Raw genomic sequence first — 22,267 nt, 5'->3', positions numbered from 1 at the left:
TCATCAACTGTCCAATGTCACTATTGACGGGCCCAGGCGAAGCGAGGCGTATAGCTTTGCGTCGTGCAGTCATCAAGGGTACACGAGTGGGCCTTCGAATCCGAAAGCCCATATGGATGGTGTTTCGTTGAATGGTTCACTCGCTCACACTTGTTGATGCCCCAGCAGTGAAATCTGCAGCAGTTTGCGGAAGGTTTGCACTACTGTCACGTTGAACGATTCTCTACAGTCTTTGTTGACCCTGTTCTTGCAGGATCTTTTTCCCACCATAGCGATGTCAGAGATTTGATATTTTACCGGATTCCTGATATTCATGGTACACTCGTGAAATGGTCGTATGGGAAAATCCCCACTTCATCACTACCTCGGATATGATGTGTCCCTTCGCTCGTGCTCCGACAATAAGACCACGTTCAAACTCACCTAAATCCTGATAACCTACCATAGCAACAGCAACTGCGCCAGATACTTGTCGTCTTATATAGGCGTTGCCGACCGCAGCGTCGTATTCTGCCTGTTTACGTATCTCTGTATTTGAATACGCACGCCTATACCAGTTTTTTGGCGCTTCGGTGTATATTCAGTGTTTTCAGCATGTTCTTGACACCTTCCTATGGATTCAGCCAAACCTGTGATCATTTGTGCTGCTCTGCTTTTTGTATGTTCAATATCCCCTGTCAGTTTTATATGGTATGTGACCCACAGTTTTGAATAATATTCTCGGATGTGTTGTGCGAGTTTTTTAATTGCAGTTTAGTAGTTACCTATTAGTCGGCGAAGTGTGCCACCCGCCTGACCTATGACTAAGCGTTCATAATCGTTCCATTCATTATCCCTGCAAGTTATTACACCTTGGTATTTGTATGAATTAACTGATTCCAATTGCGACTCATTGATGTCGTAGTTTTATGAATTGCACGATTTTACGCTTCTGAACATTTAAAACGATTCGCAATATTTGCACCTCGTTGAAATCTTACTATTGTCTGCCAGATCACTAGCAGAACAGGACCCAACACACGTCCCTGGTACATCTGTCGATGACTCTCCATCCAAAGTAATATCTGGACTATTAAACGTGGGTAAAATAACACTATTGGCAGAAAGAATTCAATGTGACACGTTTCATGGCATGTGCTTGAATAGCTCAGTAAATAGAGCATTTTCTGCGAAAGGCAATGGCCCAAGATTCGAGTCCTGTTCCGGCACACAGTTTTAGTCTGCCAGGAAGTTTCGAATTCGGACTGAATATGGGGTGTCCTGATAATCGAGTTCTACGTTTCGAATCGAAACTGACTCCTCTCGCTTGACCTATTTTCAATTTGTTTTCTGAATTGGAATAAAACTCCAGTTAATCACCTCATTTGCATAGCATCTAACGTTTACAAAGTATTTTCTTATAAACTGCGTTAGACGTTTTACTTTCGTGTACAAAGATGAATAAGTTCTGTGGTTGTTCAATACGTAAACAAGCGAGAAACGCGATTCTTTTAAATTCATTCCGGCAACATTGTAATGTTTCTATCACACTGTAAGCTACTCTTACCGGAAAATGGAGGCTTTTGAATCTGAAATATAATTTAGTTGGAAGGAACGAAATTGATGATACAAACACTGAGTTTCATTTTTCTTATCCGGTTAATATTTTAGTTTCTGTGACGTTGTTTAGAAGCTTTCTTTGCGAGGTGATATTAAGCGAATCTCTTGCCCAACGTAAAGTCCCGAGTGACTGGAAAATAGCGCAGGTGACGCCTGTATATAAGAAGGGTAGAAGGACGGATCCTCAAAACTACAGATCGATATCCTTAACATCGGTTTGTTGCAGGATTCTCGAACATATTCTCAGTTCAAATATAATGAATTTCCTTGAGACAGAGAAGTTGCTGTCCATGCATCAGCACGGCTTTAGAAAGGGTCACTCCTGCGAAACGCGACTCGCCCTTTTTTCACATGATATCTTGCGAACCATGGATGAAGGGTATCAGACGGATGCCATATTCCTTGACTTCTGGAAAGTGTTTGACTCGGTGCCCCACTGCAGACTCCTAACTAAGGTACGAGAATATGGGATTGGTTCCCAAACATGCGAGTGGCTCGAAGACTTCTTAAGTAATAGAACCCAGTACGTTGTCCTCGATGGTGAGAGTTCATCGGAGGTGAGGATATCATCTGGAGTGCCCCAGTGAAGTGTGGTAGGTCCGCTATTGTTTTCTATCTACATAAATGATCTATTGGTATGTGCGGCTGTTTGCTGATGATTCTGTGGTGTATGGGAAAATGTCGTCGTTGAGTGACTGTAGGAGGATACAAGATGACTTGGACAGGATTTGTGATTGGTGTAAAGAATGGCAGCTGACTCTCAATACAGATAATGTAAATTAATGCACATGAATGGGAAAAAGAATCCTGTAATGTTTGAATACTCCATTAGTAGTGTAGCGCTTGACACAGTCACGTCGATTAAATATTTGGGCGTAACATTGCAGAGCGATATGAAGTGAGACAAGCATGTGATGGCAGTTGTGGGGAAGGCGGATAGTCGTCTTCGGTTCACTGGTAGACTTTTGGGAAGATGTGGTTCATCTGTAAAGGAGACCGTTTATAAAACACTAGTACGACCCATTCTTGAGTACTGCTCGAGCGTTTGGGATTGCTATGAGGTCAGATTGAGGGAGGACATAGAAGCAATTCAGAGGCGGGCTGCTAGATTTGTTACTGGTAGGTTTGATCATCACGCGAGTGTTACGGAAATGCTTCAGGAACCCGGGTGGGAGCCTCTAGAGGAAAGGAGGCGTTCTTTTCGTGAATCGCTACTGTGGAAATTTAGAGAACCAGCATTTGAGGCTGACTGCAGTACAATTTTACTGCCGCCAACTTATATTTTGCGGAAAGACCACAAAGATAAGATAAGAGAGATTAGGGCTCGTGCAGAGGCATATAGGCAGTCATTTTTCCCTCGTTCTGTTTGGGAGTGGAACAGGGAGAGAAGATGCTAGTTGTGGTACGAGGTACCCTCCGCCACGCACCGTATGGTGAATTGCGGAGTATGTATGTAGATGTAGATATAGGAATTCTGTTACGAAGTTTATGCTCACGTCTTGGTTCGTCGTCATATCAATGGACTTACTTATTTTTTCTTCACATGGTATTCTATATTGGCAGATTTGGTTGTTGAACTAAGACATTTTTTGTTGCTAAAACTGTTCGCTCGCAAAAACATTATTTGCTTACATGTGCGATCCATATAAACGGATACACGTTTTTTCTATAGGTTGGTCCTCTGTCTTAACTATGTTACAAAGTTCATCGGTTAAACAGTTTTGCTGGATTGCGGATCAATACAATGTTTTCTGTTTCGAAGTTGTGTTCTAGAGCATCCTATAATATTCTATAGAAATTCTTCCAATCCATATGTGGCATACAGTAACCAGTGCTTAACAGTATTGGTTAAAAACGGTCTTGGTTGAAATTTTAGCTTTTTATTTTTGAACTACGCGTTTTGCCCTATTTAGGCATCTTCAGGTTATCTCAGTTTGGTATTTCTTAGAAGGATCCTTTAGTCAATGTAGCCAAATGGCATCGTCGAATATATCAGGCCAACATCGCCTTCGTTAAACTCATTAAAAGCTTTTCTAGATGGACGCGAGTGACACCAAGACCTGCATAACGCATTCCCGTTCACGCTCCATAGCATCGTAGGATGACGTTGCCGGACATTGGTCCTTACGTTAGATTTGATCTAACTCCCCTCTACAGCCTCTAGAAGTGTGTAAGAAATCCATAATGGGGAATACCTTGAGATGGAGATGGGACACAGCAAAATGTTATGCATAAAAGTTGTAGGAGACCCAGTGTTGTTAATGACTATGACCCTGAAAGTGATTTTCAAGGTTATTTTGAGCTTAAAGTGATTTTTCTATACGGTTACCCTAATATTTGATCTAAGATTTGAAAAGATCATGGCAAGGTTCAATCAAGCTCAAATAAGGAAGTATGTCTTTATTTGTAATAGGGATTAACTCGGAATAGAGGAGGAATACAGCAAAATACCCTGTCAGATGCAAACTGGAAAGAGGAATAAGGGTCACGTATCATTACCAACAACCAAGATTTTAAAGGTAATTATCGAAAGCCATTCTAAGGTTGAGTTTTGTTTCATGGAAGCCTCTACTTGTGACGTCGGATTTGGAAAGCGTAAACAGAGATTTAAACTGTAAGTTGTAATTACCTGTTTATTGGCAATACATCACAGCGTATAAACGCTATTGTGGCATTTTCAAGACAGAACAAACATAACTAAAGCTTAGATCATTGATTTAGAAGGCGTTAAATGAGTCCATTCGCCTCTGATTCCCTCGGGATGCCCCTTCCAGCTTGTATCTTGCATTGTACTTCGCTGTATTTCCGCTCTGTTCTAAATTAATTCCTATAAGATCTAAAAACGTATTTGCTTATTTGACCTTCATTGAATTAGCCGTGACATTGAATAATGTATCAATTTATACGTAAAATTTGCCGCTCTTTTCAAATCTTGAATCAAATATCAGGGTCCCATTTTTAAAAAAATTACTTTTACCTCCAAAATGCCTTAAGAGTTACGTTCCAGGCAACGGCCATTAATAGCAATATTTGACCCTCCTTTCCACCAACAATATTTATCTAAAACACGTTGCTGTATCTCTTTTTATTCCGAGTTATTCCCCATGATTGACTGATTAATTTTTTACGCATCTACACCGCTACAGAACACAAACACTGAAGAGCCAAAGAAACTGGTACACGTGTCTGTTAGTGTAGGGCCCCGACGAGCAAGCAGAAGTGGCGTAGCACGACGTCGTATGGACTCGACTAATGTCTGAAGTGGAGCTAGAGGGAACTGGCACCATGAATTCTGCAGGGCTGCCCATAAATCCGTAAGAGTACGAGGGCTTGAGATCTCTTGTGAACAGCACGTTACACGGCATTCCAGATATTCTCAATAATGTTCGTGTCTGGGGAGTTTGGTGGCCAGCGGATTTAAACGCAGAAGAGTGTTCCTGGAGCCTCTCTGTGGCAATTCTGGACGTTTAGGATGTCGCACTGCCCTGCTGGAATTGACAAGTCCGTCGGAATGCATAATGGACATAAATGGATTCAGGTGATGAGACAGGATGCTTAAGTTCGTGTCACCTGTCAGAGTCGTATCTAGACGTATCAGGGGTCCCATATCACTCCAACTGCACGCGTCCCACTCCAATACAGAGCCGCCACCAGTTTGAAAATTATATATGACGGTAGTATCTGTTCCCGAAAGAACAGTTACCGTGGATGACCAAGCAGCTTTGCTAGAAATGAAATGATAATTAAATGGACTCCCTAGCTGCAAACAGGCGTTAATGTACTTCATTGGGGACATGTTGAAAATGTGTGCCCCGACCAGGACTCGAACCCGGGATCTCCTGCTTACATGGCAGACGCTCTATCCATCTGAGCCACCGCGGGCACAGAGGATAGTGCGTCTGCAGGGACTTATCCCTTGCACGCTCCCCGTGAGACCCACATTCCCAACATGTCCACACAACTACATTCGTAGTGCGCCTAATAGATGTTTGCCCATCATACTCAACGGGTTCGAGTCCCGGTCGGGGCACACATTTTCAACATGTCCCCAATGAAGTACATCAACGCCTGTTTGCAGCTAGGATGTCCATTTAATTATCATTTCAGTTTGAAAATTCCCCTGCTGACATGCAGGGTCCACGCACTCATGAGGTTGTTTCCATACCCATACATGTCCATCCGCTCGATACAATTCGAAACGAGACTCGTCCGACCAGGCAACATGTTCCCAGTCATCAACAGCCCAATGTCGGTATTGACGGGCCCGGACGAGGCGTAAAGATTTGTGTCATGCAGTCATCATGAGTACACGAGTGGGCTTTTGTCTCCGAAAGCTCATATCGATGATGTTTCGTTGAATGATTCTCTTCACTCATCGTTGGTCCCGTTCTTGCAGGATCTTTTTCCGGCCGCAGCGATGCCGGAGATTTGATGTTTTACCTGTTGTGGCGTTGCAAGACAGCCACGCCACTCGGAAGTAGCCGAAATGCACGCATTACACACGCCGGCTGGCGTGAGGTCTGAAACAGGATACGTTATGAATGCTATAAAGAAAAGTACGTAGCTCCATGAATACTTAACTTTGATTCATCCTTGTGGTACATCGCTCTTGATAATACAAGTGAGACTCTCAGATATGGTTAATGGCGCCTTGCTAGGTCGTAGCCATGGACTTAGCTGAAGGCTATTCTAACTGTCTCTCGGCAAATGAGAGAAAGGCTTCTTCAGTGTAGTCGCTAGCAAAGTCGTCGTACAACTGGGGCGAGTGCTCGTACGTCTCTCTAGACCTGTCGTGTGGTGCCGCTCGGTCTGCAATTACTGACAGTGGCGACACGCGGGTCCGACATGTACTAATGGACCGCGGCCGATTTAAAGCTACCACCTAGCAAGTGTGGTGTCTGGCGGTGACACCACATTACCAGATTCCTGACGTTCATTATACACTCGTGAAGTGGTCGTACGGGAAAATCCCCACTTCATCGCTACCTAGGAGGTTCTATGCGCATCGCTCGTGCGCCGACTATAAGACCACGTTGAAACTCTCTTAAATCTTGATAACCTGCCATTGTAGCAACTGCGCCAGGCACTTGTCTTATACTGTATAGGCGTTGCCGACCGCATCGCCATGGTCTACCTGTTTAGATATATCTGTATTTGAATACGCATTCCAATCCCAGTTTCTTTGGTTTTTCACGTTACAGAACGTTGATGTGACATGATTTTGTTTCTACTTTGTTTCCAGACAAGGAGGGCAAGGACAAGGACAAGAAGGAGGCGCAGATCCCGCAGTTGGCCGTGCCGCGGCTCAGCGTCTGCGCCGACGCCCAGAAGGTGGACCGCGCCAAGCTCGCACAGACCGAGGTCAGTCGCTTCCGCCTGCAGTCTGCAGTGGTAGAGATGACGTTTCTGCTTGTGTGCCAAAAGTCTTTTCAATAAGGAAACATTGCTACACAAATAGAGCAGCCGCAGAAACTTAGTAAATAATGAGGCAAAATGAATTAAAAATACTCGAGGACTGTAGGAGATTAGAGAAATGAACAAGTGGCAAGTGTTAAACGAAATGGTCTATAGCAGGGCTTCCCAACGTGTGGTCCGCGGACCCCTTAGGGGTCCGCCGGCTCTTTCTAGGGGTCCGCTGCCACCTTTCACCAAATCGTGTAAAATAATGAGTAAAATTATTAAATAAAAATGTGAAAATCAATTTCATGACTATTTTTTTCGTGTGAAAAATATGATTACTTTTACTTCAGCCGGAGAATGCGGCTTCTCTGATCGACTGTTTCGCAACAATTCGGGGGCCGTTTGTGCGCCGGCTCACGGCGCTAGATGCGCTGAAACCTTTTACGCATGCGCGGAGCGAGCTTTGTCGACCAATCACAGCGCTCAATGGCACGTATGCGGCCCCAGGCATCGTTAAATGTTAAACTTGCGTTGTCAGTGCACTAGCTATTTCATAAGTCGATTTTTGACTAGTTTATTACTTCTAACATCGATCCGTGGCTGAAGTCTGGATCATTGAAGAAGGGTGCGGTTTCTCCATCGCCACCACAACAAGGGAAGTTTCCAGTTGAAATGAAGAGGGAGAGAGGACGACCAAAGGAAGAACAATCACAAGAAGCTCCAAAGACTATTGATACTTCGGAGGGGGGGGGGGTCATTGGGAACATGGCACTTGCATTAAGAAGCTTTCAGTTCCCATGGGTTTCGCTCTGAAATTTAAAGTTACTGTACTCTTGACTGACTAGGGGTCCGCCATGGATTTTCGACTGTAGAAGGGATCCGCCAGCTGAAAAGGTTGGGAAGCCTTGGTCTATAGAATAGTAAGAGTAAATAGTATGATAAGTAAGACAAACCAATTTACAAAGAAAGCAGAGAGAAACGGAAAGAGCAGAAAATAAGAGAAGTAACCACAGGAAGAGTAAATAGGAGGGAAGAAAAGAAAGTACATGAAAACAAAAGATAATTGAGAAAGGCTAAGGGTGAAGGACGCAGGACAACAAAGGAAGAGCAAATGGGAACAGAAAGATTTCATAGAGAAGAAAATGATGCCAGCAGAAATAAAGCGAAGGTGTAGGGAGAAGTGCCAGCAGAGGAAGGAGAAATGAACAGCAAAACATAGACCAGTTCAGTAAGAAACTGAACATGACCACACCCCTCTGGGGTTTTGCCTTTGCTCCGGCATACAGCCACCAAGGACCATCCAAAAAAATTCAAATATGATCCGAAGCACAAAGCAGTAAAGGTGTTTATGTTTTCTCAGCACTCCTGTGGCATGATCATTGAGAGGTGCAAAATTTACATGTGCATGAAAAAACGGCGAAGGAGCCCTCTAATACCCTCCCTCTCACCCCCCCCCCCTCCCCTGGCTAGTTCAGCAACACCCTCAGTGTCACGCACACGCCTTTGTCGAGCATGTTAAATATGTACCTGACAGACTACAACACCCACCAGCTGATTTATACCCTGTGCCTTCTATGGCGCCTGAGGGCAGACAACCCCTTAACACCGCTCAGGTGGGATTTCCTGCCCACAGACGCTAGACGCTAGAGCAGTCCCGAGACATGTCTCAGCTGAACGGGTGTTGAAGTCTCTGATAGGTAGGTATTTAACATGCTCAACAAAGGTGTGTGAGTGGCGTAGAGGATGTTGCCGAAATGGTGGCGGAGGGGGGGGGGGGGAGCTGGAGGCCTCTTTACCATTTTATTCACACACCTGTAAATGTTGCACCCCTCCATCATTAGCAGGCCACAGGAGGGCTGAAAAAACCTAACCACCCTTTGCTACTGTGGATGAGGTTCCAATTTTATCGAATGGATTTGGATGGCCCCTGGTGGTTCCATCATGTAAACCAGAGCAAAAATTGCAGTCGCACTACACCCCAAGAGGTGCGATCACGTTCGATGGGGTTACATCCCTATGATGGCCTTAGAGAACGATTGAATTGTCCAAGAGGTGTCAGCAGTGTCTAATGTTGTCAAGAAAGTCGTCCTGTTGTTCATCGCACTGTGGACTGTCGTTTTCAACTCCGAAATGCATGGGTATCAATGCCCCAAGGAAAAGTGTGATCCCATCGAAGCCCTTTGTGCCATGTCGTGAGGGATTTTCGCGTCGCTTCCTAGCGGCGGTATGCCTGGAACATATTCCCCAGCTGCCCATAAGAAAAGTGCATGATTTCAACGTTGGCAGTCGCGGTTCTGACCTCTGTCTCAGAGACGTCAAAAGAAAGGGTGGAATATGGGTAAGAAAGGGTGTGGCCACTTTCCCATCTTGTAACACATCCACACCCTGGCGCGGTGAAATTTGGTGACAATGTGACATCATTAGTCCACCTTATACCTTACATCCCCACTCCCATGAACCATGGACCTTGCCGTTGGTGGGGAGGCTTGCGTGCCTCAGCGATACAGATAGCCGTACCATAGGTGCAACCACAACAGAGGAATATCTGTTGAGAGGCCAGACAAACGTAGGGTTCCTGAAGAGGGGCAGCAGCCTTTTCAGTAGTTGCAAGGGCAACAGTCTGGATGATTGACTGATCTGGGCTTGTAACACAAACCAAAACGGCCCTGCTGTGCTGGTACTGCGAACGGCTGAAAGCAAGGGGAAACTACAGCTGTAATTTTTCCCGAGGTCATGCAGCTTTACGACAGCTGCATCAAACCAGTCTCTGGACTGAAGACGACAACAACAACATACCTTACATGAACATCTGAGCTGTGGCCTTTTTTCGCATGTGGCTAAACATTGCTCTCCGTGTGTGTTTCTAGATTAGGTGCGCTCGACGAGCTCACCTGTACTACACCTTGCTGTTTGAAGCAACATGTAACAGGGTGTCGTGCGCTTTTGTACCACTACAGACGAAGGCTGTAGACACCTTTGAGCCAAATTTCAAACTAAAGCGTCGGAAACAGTTAATGGTAACGAAAAATTGATACTTTTTTTTACACAATATATTGACACTGAACATGTATACGAAGTCTGTTCAAAAAATTCCGGAACATTCGTAATTTCGCATCAATGGTCTGTTGGAGCGACATGTGGCTGGCATTCCTGCACACGCCTGTGTTTAATGCGTAACTGCCGGAAGTTTCATTGTTGTACGTCTGTTGGTTATTGTTCAGTGCTGTATTGAGTAGAAATTTGCGACGGCACAGTTAGAGGAACAACGCGTCTGCATTAAATTTTGCGTGAAACTCAAGAAAGCCTTTACGGAAACACGCCAAATAATGCCGGAAGCGTACAGTGGTGAGTTCTTAAGCCGTACTCGATGCTACGAATGGTTCACACAGTTTAAAAATGGCCGAACGGAAGTTTAAGATGACCCTCGTTCAGAACACTCTTCGACGTCTACCGTAGACGCTCATGTCTGGAATGTCAACAAAATTGTGCCTACCAATCGAAGACTGACTGTCGTAAAGATTGCAGAACAATGTAACATTTCAATTGGATCACGTCACGGAATCTCGACACAGCGTATTGGAATGCATCGTCTTGCCGCCAAGTTCGTCGCACGGCTCACGGTTCAAGACCAAAAACACCTTCGCATCGCAATCTGTGAAGAGCTTTTGGATCGCGCAAATGACAACGAAATGTTCCTTAAGAGAATCATAACTGGTGGTGAGACGTTGGTCTACGATTATGACGTTGAGACCGAGGTCAATCTTCACAATGGGTCGGGAGAAGTTCTCCAAGACAAAAAAGAGATTGTCAGACGTCAGGTCAGGTTGTAACCTCCCCGTGATAAATTTGAAAGTCAATGATTATAAAAGAATGTGCCAGATGTTGTCTTCGCACAAAACTGAATAATAAAAATGAGCCAAGCGTAACCTCCTTGCAAAATTAAAGAATAATAATGGCCCAAATGTAAACTCCCCACAAAATTAACGTTAAGAAATGAAGATTGCTCATTAAACCCACAATAATGTTAATTAGATAATGAACCATGAACTGACTGTAACATCTCAACACAAATAATTAAACCTGACAAATTTTATAGGTACAGCAGCGCTGACCTACGGCCCTGTGAAATAATCAAACCGGATAAATTCTTACCTCAGTAAAATGTATGTCTATCTGCTCTTATTTTTGGCACAGCTTCGTGCAATGCTGGCATATATTTAATTCTGATGCTTGGAGGAAATGCATAGGAAATATTCTTTGAATTGAAATGAATCTTTTTCTTTAAAAGGGTGGAAAGATTCTTTAAATTGAAACGATTGCTTTTCTCTAAAAGATTTACTTTATAAAAACATTATTATTGGGCATTTCCTGAACAAATTAATTACAATTAACAGATGTTATTGGCTGAGCGCAATGCTGCTTCATTACCTTCGATAACAATATACCTCGTCCTGAATCGTGACCAGAGATGGAGGGAGAGCACGCCGCCGACCCATGTCGACGCCCGCTCAGTACAACCGCCCACTCGCTACAACTACTGCCGACAGAGTGCAACTCGCAACTGCTCTTGCCGACTCGCAACACGCTACTCCCGTCGTCTCGCGCGCGCTACTACTCTCGAACTGAACTCTCGCGCGGTCAAGCGCAGACTAGCAACGATAAATAACACTCTGGTCAGAGATTCTGTCATGCCTCGCCATCGCTGGTAATGAATACATATGAAACGTACGCGTTTCAAGGTCATATGTCAAAGCCATGCTGATAGTTTTATTTGACTTTGGATTAGTTCATTATGAATTTGTGTCACGGGGGCGAACTGTTATCGGGACGTTTTGCGACGCCTGCGAGAAAATGTGAGAAGAAAATATGGCGAGACAAATCATGGCTCTCGCATAACGGTAACGCACCCGCCCATTAATCCCTGTTGGTGCGTGTCTATTGCACAAAGAACGAAATCTGTGCTGCCTCATCCTCCATACTCTCCAGACCTGGTCCCTGCGGACTTTTTTTATTTCCCCGTTGAAAGAATGAATACTTCAACGATAGACGAGATAAAAGAAAAATCGCAGATAGCGCTTCTGGAAGTGGGAACGGCGTTTGGAGCGGTCAATCTGTTGTGGAGGAGAGTGTTTCGAAGGAGACAATGCGCAATAAGTAAAAGATAAGCGTAGAAAAATTTTGTGGGCAAAGTCCCAGAATTTATTCAACAGATCTCGTTTGGAAGACGTTTCTCACTCCGTGGTCAACAGAACCATTAATCTCTATTTAAAACCAATTGCCAAAGAGTAACGTGTGCTGGAACATGTAGTTACTAAACTGCCTGACTAAAAATGTGAAACACTCAGAAGACATGGTCAAATGTCAGTGTAATTTCGTTTAAGTACACACCGTCGGCGGGTATGAAAATAATTAGAATTACAATTCTATGCGACAGATAGAACGGCCATCAGAGCGCATTTAGTGTTGTTCGTGTTTTTAATTTTATTACCAGGCTTGGTAAGATATGTAAGGGGTGTGAACAACGTCAGATGTTGACTGGTCACTGTGAGAGACACGGAGATGTCACGTACTCGTGTAAGACAGCGTTATCAGCACCTGACAAATTTCGGAAGGGGCTTCATTGTGGATTTCCATTTTGCCGAGTGTTCGAATCGCTCAATTTCCAGTTTTGTGAGTTATTCGGATATGACAGTTGCCCTGTGGGAACGTGGGGGAAGACATAAGTTTATACTTATCGCCGAGATTCCAGTCAAAGACCTTCCTGTAACCCTGACCAGAGACACCAATAACAGAATAACAGAAACTTCCAGGGTATAATCTGTGTTTACTTTCTGACATAGACTGACAGTTAAGTTAAGATTTCTAGCCTCTGGGGTAACATTCCAGATGTTAGCCTCTGCGACAAGAATTGCAGCAAATACAGTATCTGTAATGAATAACATCGACTACTACATGTAATACTTTTTTGAATTGAGAAGGAAGACCCAGAAGCTTTTAGAAAGCAAACCAACGAAACTAAACTCCTGCCACAGAGGCCATCAAGGCCCAACGGAACCGACCGGCCGCCGTGTCATCCTCCGACCACAGGCGTCACTGGATGCGGATGTGGAGGGGCATGTGGTCAGCACACCACTCTCCCGGCCGTATGTCAGTTTCCGAAACCGGAGCCGCTACTTCTCAAACAAGTAGCTCCTCTGTTTGCCGCACAAGGGCTGAGTGCACCCCACTTACCAACAGCGCTCGGCAGACCGGATGGTCACCCATCCAAGTGCTAGCCCAGCCCGACAGCGCTTAACTTCGGTAATCTGACGGGAACCGGTGTTACCACTGCGGCAAGGCCGTTGGCTTTAGAAAGCAAAAGATGAAAAAAAATCTTTGTAAGGAGGTGTACGCAAACCTGCCGCCTTACTCTTTACAGTTCACGTTACTATCAGTGTTTCTTAATTACAACGTAAAGATCACACTAGGTAAAAAAAATCTCTACAACAGCTGAGCATGTCATTTTCTAGTATGGTAAATAGTACTGTCCCCTGTGCACATAGGTTAAGATCAGTCTTGAATCTACACTACTGGCCATTAAAATTGCTACACCAAGAAGAAATGCAGATGATAAACGGGTATTCATTGGACAAATATATTATACTAGAACTGATATGTGATTACATTTTCACGCAATTTGGGTGCATAGATCCTGAGAAACCACTACCCAGAACAATCACATCTGGCCGTAATAATGGCCTTGATACGCCTGGCATTGAGTCAAACAGAGCTTGGATGGCGTGTACAGGTACAGCTGCCCATGCAGCTTCAACACGGTACCACAGTTCATCAAGAGTAGTGACTGGCGTATTGTGACGAGCCAGTTGCTCGGCCACCATTGACCAGACGTTTTCAGTTGGTGAGAGATCTGGAGAATGTGCTGGCCAGGGCAGCAGTCGAACATTTTCTGTATCCAGAAAGGCCCATATTGGACCTGCAACATGCGGTCGTGCATTATCCTGCTGAAATGTAGAGTTTCGTAGGGATCGAATGCAGGGTAGATCCACGGGTCGCAACATATCTGAAATGTAACGTCCACTGTTCAAAGTGTCAACAATGCGAACAAGAGGTGTCCAAGACGTGTAACCAATGGTGCCCATACCATCACGCCAGGTGATACGCCAGTATGGCGATGGCGAATACACGCTTCCAATGTGCGTTCACCGCGATGTCGCCAAACACGGATGCGACCATCACGATGCTGTAAACAGAACCTGGATTCATCCGAAAAAATGACGTTTTGCCATTCGTGCACCCAGGTTCGTGGTTGAGTACACCATCGCGGGCTCTCCTGTCTGTGATGCAGCAACCGCAGCGATGGTCTCCGAGCTGATAGTCCATGCTGCTGCAAACTTCGTCGTACTGTTCGAGCAGATGGTTGTTGTCTTGCAAACGTCCCTATCTGTTGACTCAGGGATCGAGACGCGGCTGCACGATCCGTTACAGCCATGTGAATAAGATGCCTGTCATCTCGACTGCTAGTGATACGAGGCTGTTGGGATCCAGCACGGTGTTCCGTATTACCATACTAAACCCACCGATTCCATATTCTGCTAACAGTCATTGGATCTCGACCAACTCGAGCAGCAATGTCGCGATACGATAAACCGCAATCGCGATAGGCTACAATCCGACCTTTATCAAAGTCGGAAACGTGATGGTACGCATTTCTCCTCCTTACACGAGGCATCGCAACAACGTTTCACGAGGCAACGCCGTTCAACTGCTGTTTGTGTATGAGAAATCGGTTGGAAACTTTCCTCATGTCTGCACGTTGTAGGTGTCGCCACAGGCGTCAACCTTGTGTGAATGGTCTGAAAAGCTAATCGTTTGCATATCAGAGCATCTTCTTCCTGTCGGTTAAATATCGCGTCTGTAGCACGTCATCTTCGTGGTGTAGCAATTTTAATGGCCAGTAGTGTAGGTCTTCTCGCAATTGGAACACCACAGCTAGCCGGAGCCTCCATGGACAATGAACCCAGATAGTTGGCAGAGCAGGACCGGTATTTCGCCCAGCATTCTAAGGCTGTGTGTTTGTCCGGCAAGAAGCATCAATAATCTAACATTTCTTTGACACCGTCGTGGAAGAAATAGTATAGCCCCATTCCTTTAAACCAATTGACTTCATATGTCCTGCCAACTGGGAAGCAGACGGGATGCGGCTGGAACTGAGCGTCAGAAATAATCGACGCGGCCGGCTATCGTAACAGGAGGGCTAACATTCCTTGTGTGAGCAGCCAACGTGCAGCCGCTGTACCATATGTCAACCGACGTGCGTCAGGATCAAGTAGGCGCTACTATGCAACGTAGACACAGAGGCGCGATGACCATATGAATGGAGCGCAATCGTTAGCGATTACGGAATTTGTCATTCACGGCCACGTACCAAGAAATCCGCACTTCCGTGAGGTAAAGTATAGATGGGTAACACGTCATGTCCTCTCCCATCGCGCGGCGGGGTGCCGTCGTTCAACCACATTTGCACGGTGGTGCCTCTGTAACTGGCAATATCAGTCCTTTGCCGTGGACGATCGTGTAGAAGGCAGGAAAATGTAAATGTCGTGTGACGAGGGCCTCCCGTCGGGTAGACCGTCTGCCGGGTGGAAGTCTTTCGATTTGACGCCACTTCGGTGACTTGCGTGTCGATGGGGATAAAATGATGATGATAAGGACAACACGACACCCACTCCCTGAGGGGAGAAAATCTCCGTCCCCCCCCCCTCCCGGGAATCGAACCCGGGCCTTTAGGATTGCCATTATGTCGCCTTGACCACTTTTCTTTCCCTTTTTTTTTCAGCTACCGGGGGCCGACTAGAAGGCAGGTCACCCAGCCGGTAACTATAGTCAGTGAGAAACGTACGAATGTGATTGAATGGCGGCGAAATACGAGGGCAGTAAAATAAGTAATGCAACACATTTTTTTTCTCGGCCAATTTTGTTTGAAAAAACCGGAAATTTCTTGTGGAATATTTTCAAGCATTCCCGCTTCGTCTCGTATAGTTTCATTGACTTCCGACAGGTGGCAGCTCTGTACGGAGCTGTTAAAATGGCGTCTGTAACGGATGTGCGTTGCAAACAACGGGCAGTGATCGAGTTTCTTTTGGCGGAAAACCAGGGCATCTCAGATATTCATAGGCGCTTGCAGAATGTCTACGGTGATCTGGCAGTGGACAAAAGCACGGTGAGTCGTTGGGCAAAGCGTGTGTCATCATCGCCGCAAGGTCAAGCAAGACTGTCTGATCTCCCGCGTGCGGGCCGGCCGTGCACAGCTGTGACTCCTGCAATGGCGGAGCGTGCGAACACACTCGTTCGAGATGATCGACGGATCACCATCAAACAACTCAGTGCTCAACTTGACATCTCTGTTGGTAGTGCTGTCACAATTGTTCACCAGTTGGGATATTCAAAGGTTTGTTCCCGCTGGGTCCCTCGTTGTCTAACCGAACACCATAAAGAGCAAAGGAGAACCATCTGTGCGGAATTGCTTGCTCGTCATGTGGCTGAGGGTGACAATTTCTTGTCAAAGATTGTTACAGGCGATGAAACATGGGTTCATCACTTCGAACCTGAAACAAAACGGCAATCAATGGAGTGGCGCCACACCCACTCCCCTACCAAGAAAAAGTTTAAAGCCATACCCTCAGCCGGTAAAGTCATGGTTACAGTCTTCTGGGACGCTGAAGGGGTTATTCTGTTCGATGTCCTTCCCCATGGTCAAACGATCGACTCTGAAGTGTATTGTGCTACTCTTCAGAAATTGAAGAAACGACTTCAGCGTGTTCGTAGGCACAAAAATCTGAACGAACTTCTCCTTCTTCATGACAACGCAAGACCTCACACAAGTCTTCGCACCCGCGAGGAGCTCACAAAACTTCAGTGGACTGTTCTTCCTCATGCACCCTACAGCCCCGATGTCGCACCGTCGGATTTCCATATGTTTGGCCCAATGAAGGACGTAATCCGTGGGAGGCACTACGTGGATGATGAAGAAGTTATTGATGCAGTACGACGTTGGCTCCGACATCGACCAGTGGAATGGTACCGTGCAGGCATACAGGCCCTCATTTCAAGGTGGCGTAAGGCCGTAGCATTGAATGGAGATTACGTTGAAAAATAGTGTTGTGTAGCTAAAAGATTGGGGAATAACCTGGTGTATTTCAATGCTGAATAAAACAACCCCTGTTTCAGAAAAAAATGTGTTGCATTACTTATTGAACTGCCCTCGTATGACCGACAGCAACTGGAGGGTTCATCGATCACGGCGCCGACCAGGATGTCTTGCTCAGAACGCCATAGTCGGCGCATCGTTCCCACAAAAAGGCCTCCACTCTGTTCCTGACATTGGTCAAACCTACGTCACTTTCACATGAGGGCAATGTCAAAGCGTAACGAATTTTAAAAACAGTGTCAGCATTCACGAAATAAAATTTGGTTAAATGAAAATCCACAACAAAGCATCGTATAATCAGACAATAAACCGCTTCAGTTGTAAATAGTTTTTTTGTTTCAATCATGACCGGTTTCTGGTGATTATAAGCCCATCTCCAGGTGAACAAGACTGCAGTAGGAAAACGGAGAAAGTATAATGAGGGACTCTTTACCATTAACACTTGTTTATTATAGTACGCTAGTCGGCCGCGGTGGTCGTGCGGTTCTAGGCGCTGCAGTCCGGAACCGCGGGACTGCTACGGTCGCAGGTTCGAATCCTGCCTCGGGCATGGATGTGTGTGATGTCCTTAGGTTAGTTAGGTTTAATTAGTTCTATGTTCTAGGGGAGTGATGACCTAAGATGTTAAGTCTCATAGTGCTCAGAACCATTTGAACCATTTTATAGTACGCTAATAGTGGGAATTCGCTGCCCAGTCGTAAACATGAGTTGATATGGTCAGGTGTTGACAGGTGTGAAAATTACCGAACCAGACGAATAGAAAAATTGGTTGAAGACGACCTCGGGGAATATTACTTTGGATTCCGTAGAAATGTTGCATCACGCGAGGCACAACTGATCCTACGACTTACCTTAGTAGATGAAGGAAAGGCAAACCTACGTTTCTAGCATTTGTATACCTATTTACAGAAAGCTTTTGACAATGTTGACTGGAATACACTCTTTCAGATTCTGAAGGTGGCAGGGGTAAAATACAGTGAGCGAAAGGCTGTTTACAATTTGTACAGAAACCAGATGGCAGTCATAAGAGTCGAGGGCATGAAAGGGAAGCAGTGGTTAAGAAGGGAGTGAGACGGGGTTGTAGCCTATCCCCGATGTTATTCAATCTGTTTACTGAGCAAGCAGTGAAGGAAACAAAAGAAAAATTCGGAGTAGGAATTAAAATCCTTGGAGAAGAAATAAAAACTTTGAGGTTTGCCTCTGTAAGAGACAGTAAAGGACCTGGAAGAGCAACTGAACGGAATGGACAGTGACTTGAAAGGACGATGTAAGATGAACATCAACAAAAGGAAAACGAGAATAATGGAATGTAATCGAATTGAATCAGGTGATATTGAGAATATTAAATTACGAAATTAGACGCTTAAAGTAGTAGATAAGTTTTGCTATTTTGGGAACAAAGTAACTGATGATGGTCGAAGTAGAGAGAATATAAAATGTAGACTGGTTCATGCAAGGAAAGCGTTTCTGACTTAAAGAAATTTGTTAACATAGGTTATAGATTAAAGTGTCAGGAAACCTTTTCTGAAAGTATCTGTATGGAGTGTAGCCTTGTATGGAAGTGAAACATGGACGATAAACAGTTTAGACTAGAAGAGAATAGAAGCTTTCTAAATGTGGTGCTACAGAAGAATGCTGAATATCAGATGGGTAGATCATGTGACTAACGAGGAGGTAATGAATAGAATTGGGGAGAAGAGTAATTTGTGGGACAGCTTGACCAAAAGAAGGGATCGGTTGGTAGGACACGTTTTGAGGCATCAAGGGATTTAGTACCAAGTTCTAGGGGACTGATGAACATAGATGTTAAGTCCCATAGTGCTCAGAGCCATTTTGATTTAGTACTGGAGGGAATCTTGGAGGGTAGGCAGGTGATAACTGTGTTTCATTCTAACCCGACCATATCAGTTTCATATTTACAGTTGGGCTGTGAATTCCCAGTATTACAACAAACAAGCTATAAGTGGCGTCCAATCTCTTATTACAGTTTCTCCATTTTCCTACTGCAGTCTTCTTCACCTGACAATGGGCTTATAATCGCCCGAAAACAGTCATTGAACCAATAAAACTACTTACAACCGAAGTGGTTTATTACCTGATCTACTCACGAAATGTCCAAATGCAGCTTGTATCCTGGTAACTATCGTACTGGGGGTCGGTAGCTTATGGTCGAAATGGTTTAATTTGGGAGATCATAAGACATTAATGTATTGTGTCTGCCGGAGCATGTTCATCGTGGGTAGCATGTGGAGTCACACCAATGGACGCACCTGTCGCAATATGTGACCGGTGCAGTGCGTTGAATTTGGTCATGAAGTAGGACCCCTACACATTTGAGCGCTGATACGTCATTAATGGACACTGCCGCTCCCAGGGACAGCCCCCTGGCCACATCCATATACTTCATCTTCCGCTTACAGATGATACTGCCAACCACTGTATCGTACTGTTGAAACCATCGCAGCGCCGTCTGTATGTCACCCCCTGACCTCGCCGGGAATATGATATTATCAGCATATGCACAACATCGGAACCTCATAGTCCATAAATAAACCCTTCCAAGAATCGGCGGAGACCAAGCAGAGCTGGCTCAAGGACCATTGCAAATAAAACGGCAGACAAATGGTCTCCTTGCCTCACGAAACGTTCGTAGAAATCAGTTTGCATCGATAACTGTTCGTCCAAATGGCTCTGAGCACTATGGGACTTAACATCTGTGGTCATCAGTCCCCTAGAACTTAGAACTACTTAAACCTAACTAACCTAAGGACATCACACACATCCATGCCCGAGTCAGGATTCGAACCTGCGACCGTAGCAGTCGCGCGGTTCCGGACTGAGCGCCTAGAACCGCTAGACCACCGCGGCCGGCGATAACTGTTCGTCATTCAACCTTGAATGTTCTCCATGAATCTAGCGCAGAACTACATGTACAAACATACGGGGAAGCCCCTGCCTTCAATGGTCGTATGCAAAATACAATATTATGGATTGGAATCAGCTCGTGATATATTCAAGACGCCGTATGAGTAATGAGGCAGTTGTACACACATCAAAAAAAGTTTTGCATCGCCTTGGTTCCCAGGACTCCTGAAGATAGACGTTGACTGCGGATATTTTTTCACAGACACAGTCCGAAAGATGTGAACAACCATGCATAAGCAGCGCCTATTAGACGGAGGGGGTCTGACAGCCGATCAGTTCCAGCCATTCCACCAGGAGTGATGTACACAGCTCGTGTTCTCTGTAGTTCAACCATGTCTAGGCGGTCAATACCGCGGTGCAGTCGCATCCGCAATGTTACTTAGTGCCATGGGGGGCTCTCAACAAGGGAAGTGTCCAGGCATCTCGGAGTGAACCAAACGATGTTGCTCGAACATGGAGAAGATACAGAGAGACAGGAACTGTCGATGACATGCCTCGCTCAGGCCGCCCAAGGGCTAATACTGCAGTAGATGACGGCTACCTGCGGATTACGGCTCGGAGGAACCCTGACAGCAACGCCACCATGTTGAATAATGCTTTTCGTGCAGCCACAGGACGTCGTCTTACGACTGTGTGCAGTAGGCTGCATGATGCGCAGCTTCACTCCCAACGTCCATGGCGAGGTCCATCTTTGCAACCACGACACCATGCAACTCGGTACAGATGGGCCCAACAACATGCCGAATGGACCGCTCAGGATTGGCATCACGTTCCCTTCACCGATGAGTGTCGCATATAACTTCAACCAGACAATCGTCGGAGACGTGTTTGGAGGCAACCCGGTCAGGGTGAACGCCTTAGACACACTGTCCAGCGAGTGCAGCAAGATGGAGGTTCTCTGCTGTTTTGGGGTGGCATTATGTGGGGCCATTGTACGCCGCTGGTGGTCATGGAAGGCGCCGTAACTGCTGTGCGATACGTGAATGCCATTCTCTGACCGATAGTGCAACCGTATCGGCAGCATATTGGTGAGGCATTCGTCTTCATGGACGACAGTTCACGCCTCCATCGTTGGACTTCCTTCAGGATAACATCGCTTGACTAGAGTGGCCAGCATGTTCTCTAGACATGAGCCCTATCGAACATGCCTGGGATGGATTAAAAATAGCTGTTTATGGGCGACATGATCCACCAACCACTCTGAGGGATCTACGCCGAATCGCAATTGAGGAGTGGGTCAATCTGGACCAACAGTGCCTTGATGAACTTGTGGACAGTATGCCACGACGAACACAGGCATGCATCAATGCAAGAGGACGTGCTACTAGGTATTAGAGGTACTGGTGTGTACAGCAATTTGGACCACCATCTTTGAAGGTCTCGCTGTATGGTGGTACAAATGCAGTGTTTGGTTTTCATGAGCAATAAAAAGGGCAGAAATGATGTTTATGTTGATCTCTATTCCAATTTTATGTATAGATTCTGGAACTCTCGGAACCGAGGTGATACAAAACTTTTTTTGATGTTTGTATTTGGCAAGTCCAATATGTTATGAATCCGTACTGGCTGTTTGTCAATAGACCGTTTTCTTCGAGGTATTTCACAATGTTTGAACGCAGCATATTTTGCAAGATGCCAACGCCCTTCCCACGTTGGAAACACAGGTTCTCGCCCGATCCCCGAAATTAAGCAATGTCGGGCCTAGGTGCAACAGATGCTATTCGCTCAGGGACAGGCAAACCGCCGAAGTGGTGTACAATTGAAATGATTGCACCACGCCGTTGAAGACAACTTTATTTAGTTCCAAAATCCCAGCGCATGAATATGAATAAGAATATTTTTACATAGATCAATGTTGTACATTAACTGTATTCCGTAGGTTCAGTGCAGTTATAGTCAACATCATTCTGTATGTTCATTATAGTCGGTGTATAACACTGATTTTGTACACAAGATGATCAGTGAAAATTCTCTGTGATTAATGTCATTTTTAGGGTTCCATACTACAGCCGGTGAAAACGTAACCCGTATAGGACCACTTTCTTGTACGTCTGTCCGACTGTTAAGAACTCTTTGTCTTAGGAAGGGGTAGACGGATCAAGATGAAATTTATGTCACATATTAAAGACTATGGTC

The 22,267-nt window shown here is 45.3% G+C and overlaps 1 protein-coding gene, 1 non-coding gene and 1 pseudogene across 2 annotated transcripts in view; 1 reads left to right on the top strand and 2 right to left on the bottom strand.

The window, feature by feature from the left end:
- Positions 1-22,267, top strand: part of LOC126106219 (uncharacterized) — a 165,669-nt gene that overhangs the window by 106,865 nt on the left and 36,537 nt on the right. Inside the window, exon 4 of the mRNA XM_049912449.1 lies at positions 6,842-6,960. Coding sequence (XP_049768406.1) covers positions 6,842-6,960 — 119 coding nt within the window. The remainder of the gene's footprint in view (positions 1-6,841; positions 6,961-22,267) is intronic.
- Trnat-ugu (transfer RNA threonine (anticodon UGU)) lies at positions 5,408-5,482 on the bottom strand. Its single transcript has one exon. It is a non-coding gene; the product is annotated as a tRNA-Thr (tRNA).
- Positions 13,228-13,345, bottom strand: LOC126107204 (5S ribosomal RNA; annotated as a pseudogene).

The sequence above is a fragment of the Schistocerca cancellata genome, chromosome 10, assembly GCF_023864275.1.
Source record: "Schistocerca cancellata isolate TAMUIC-IGC-003103 chromosome 10, iqSchCanc2.1, whole genome shotgun sequence".
In the NCBI taxonomy this organism is placed as follows: Eukaryota; Metazoa; Arthropoda; class Insecta; order Orthoptera; family Acrididae; genus Schistocerca; species Schistocerca cancellata.
Note: the sequence above shows the minus strand (reverse complement) of the source record. Positions and strands in the feature narration are given on the sequence as shown.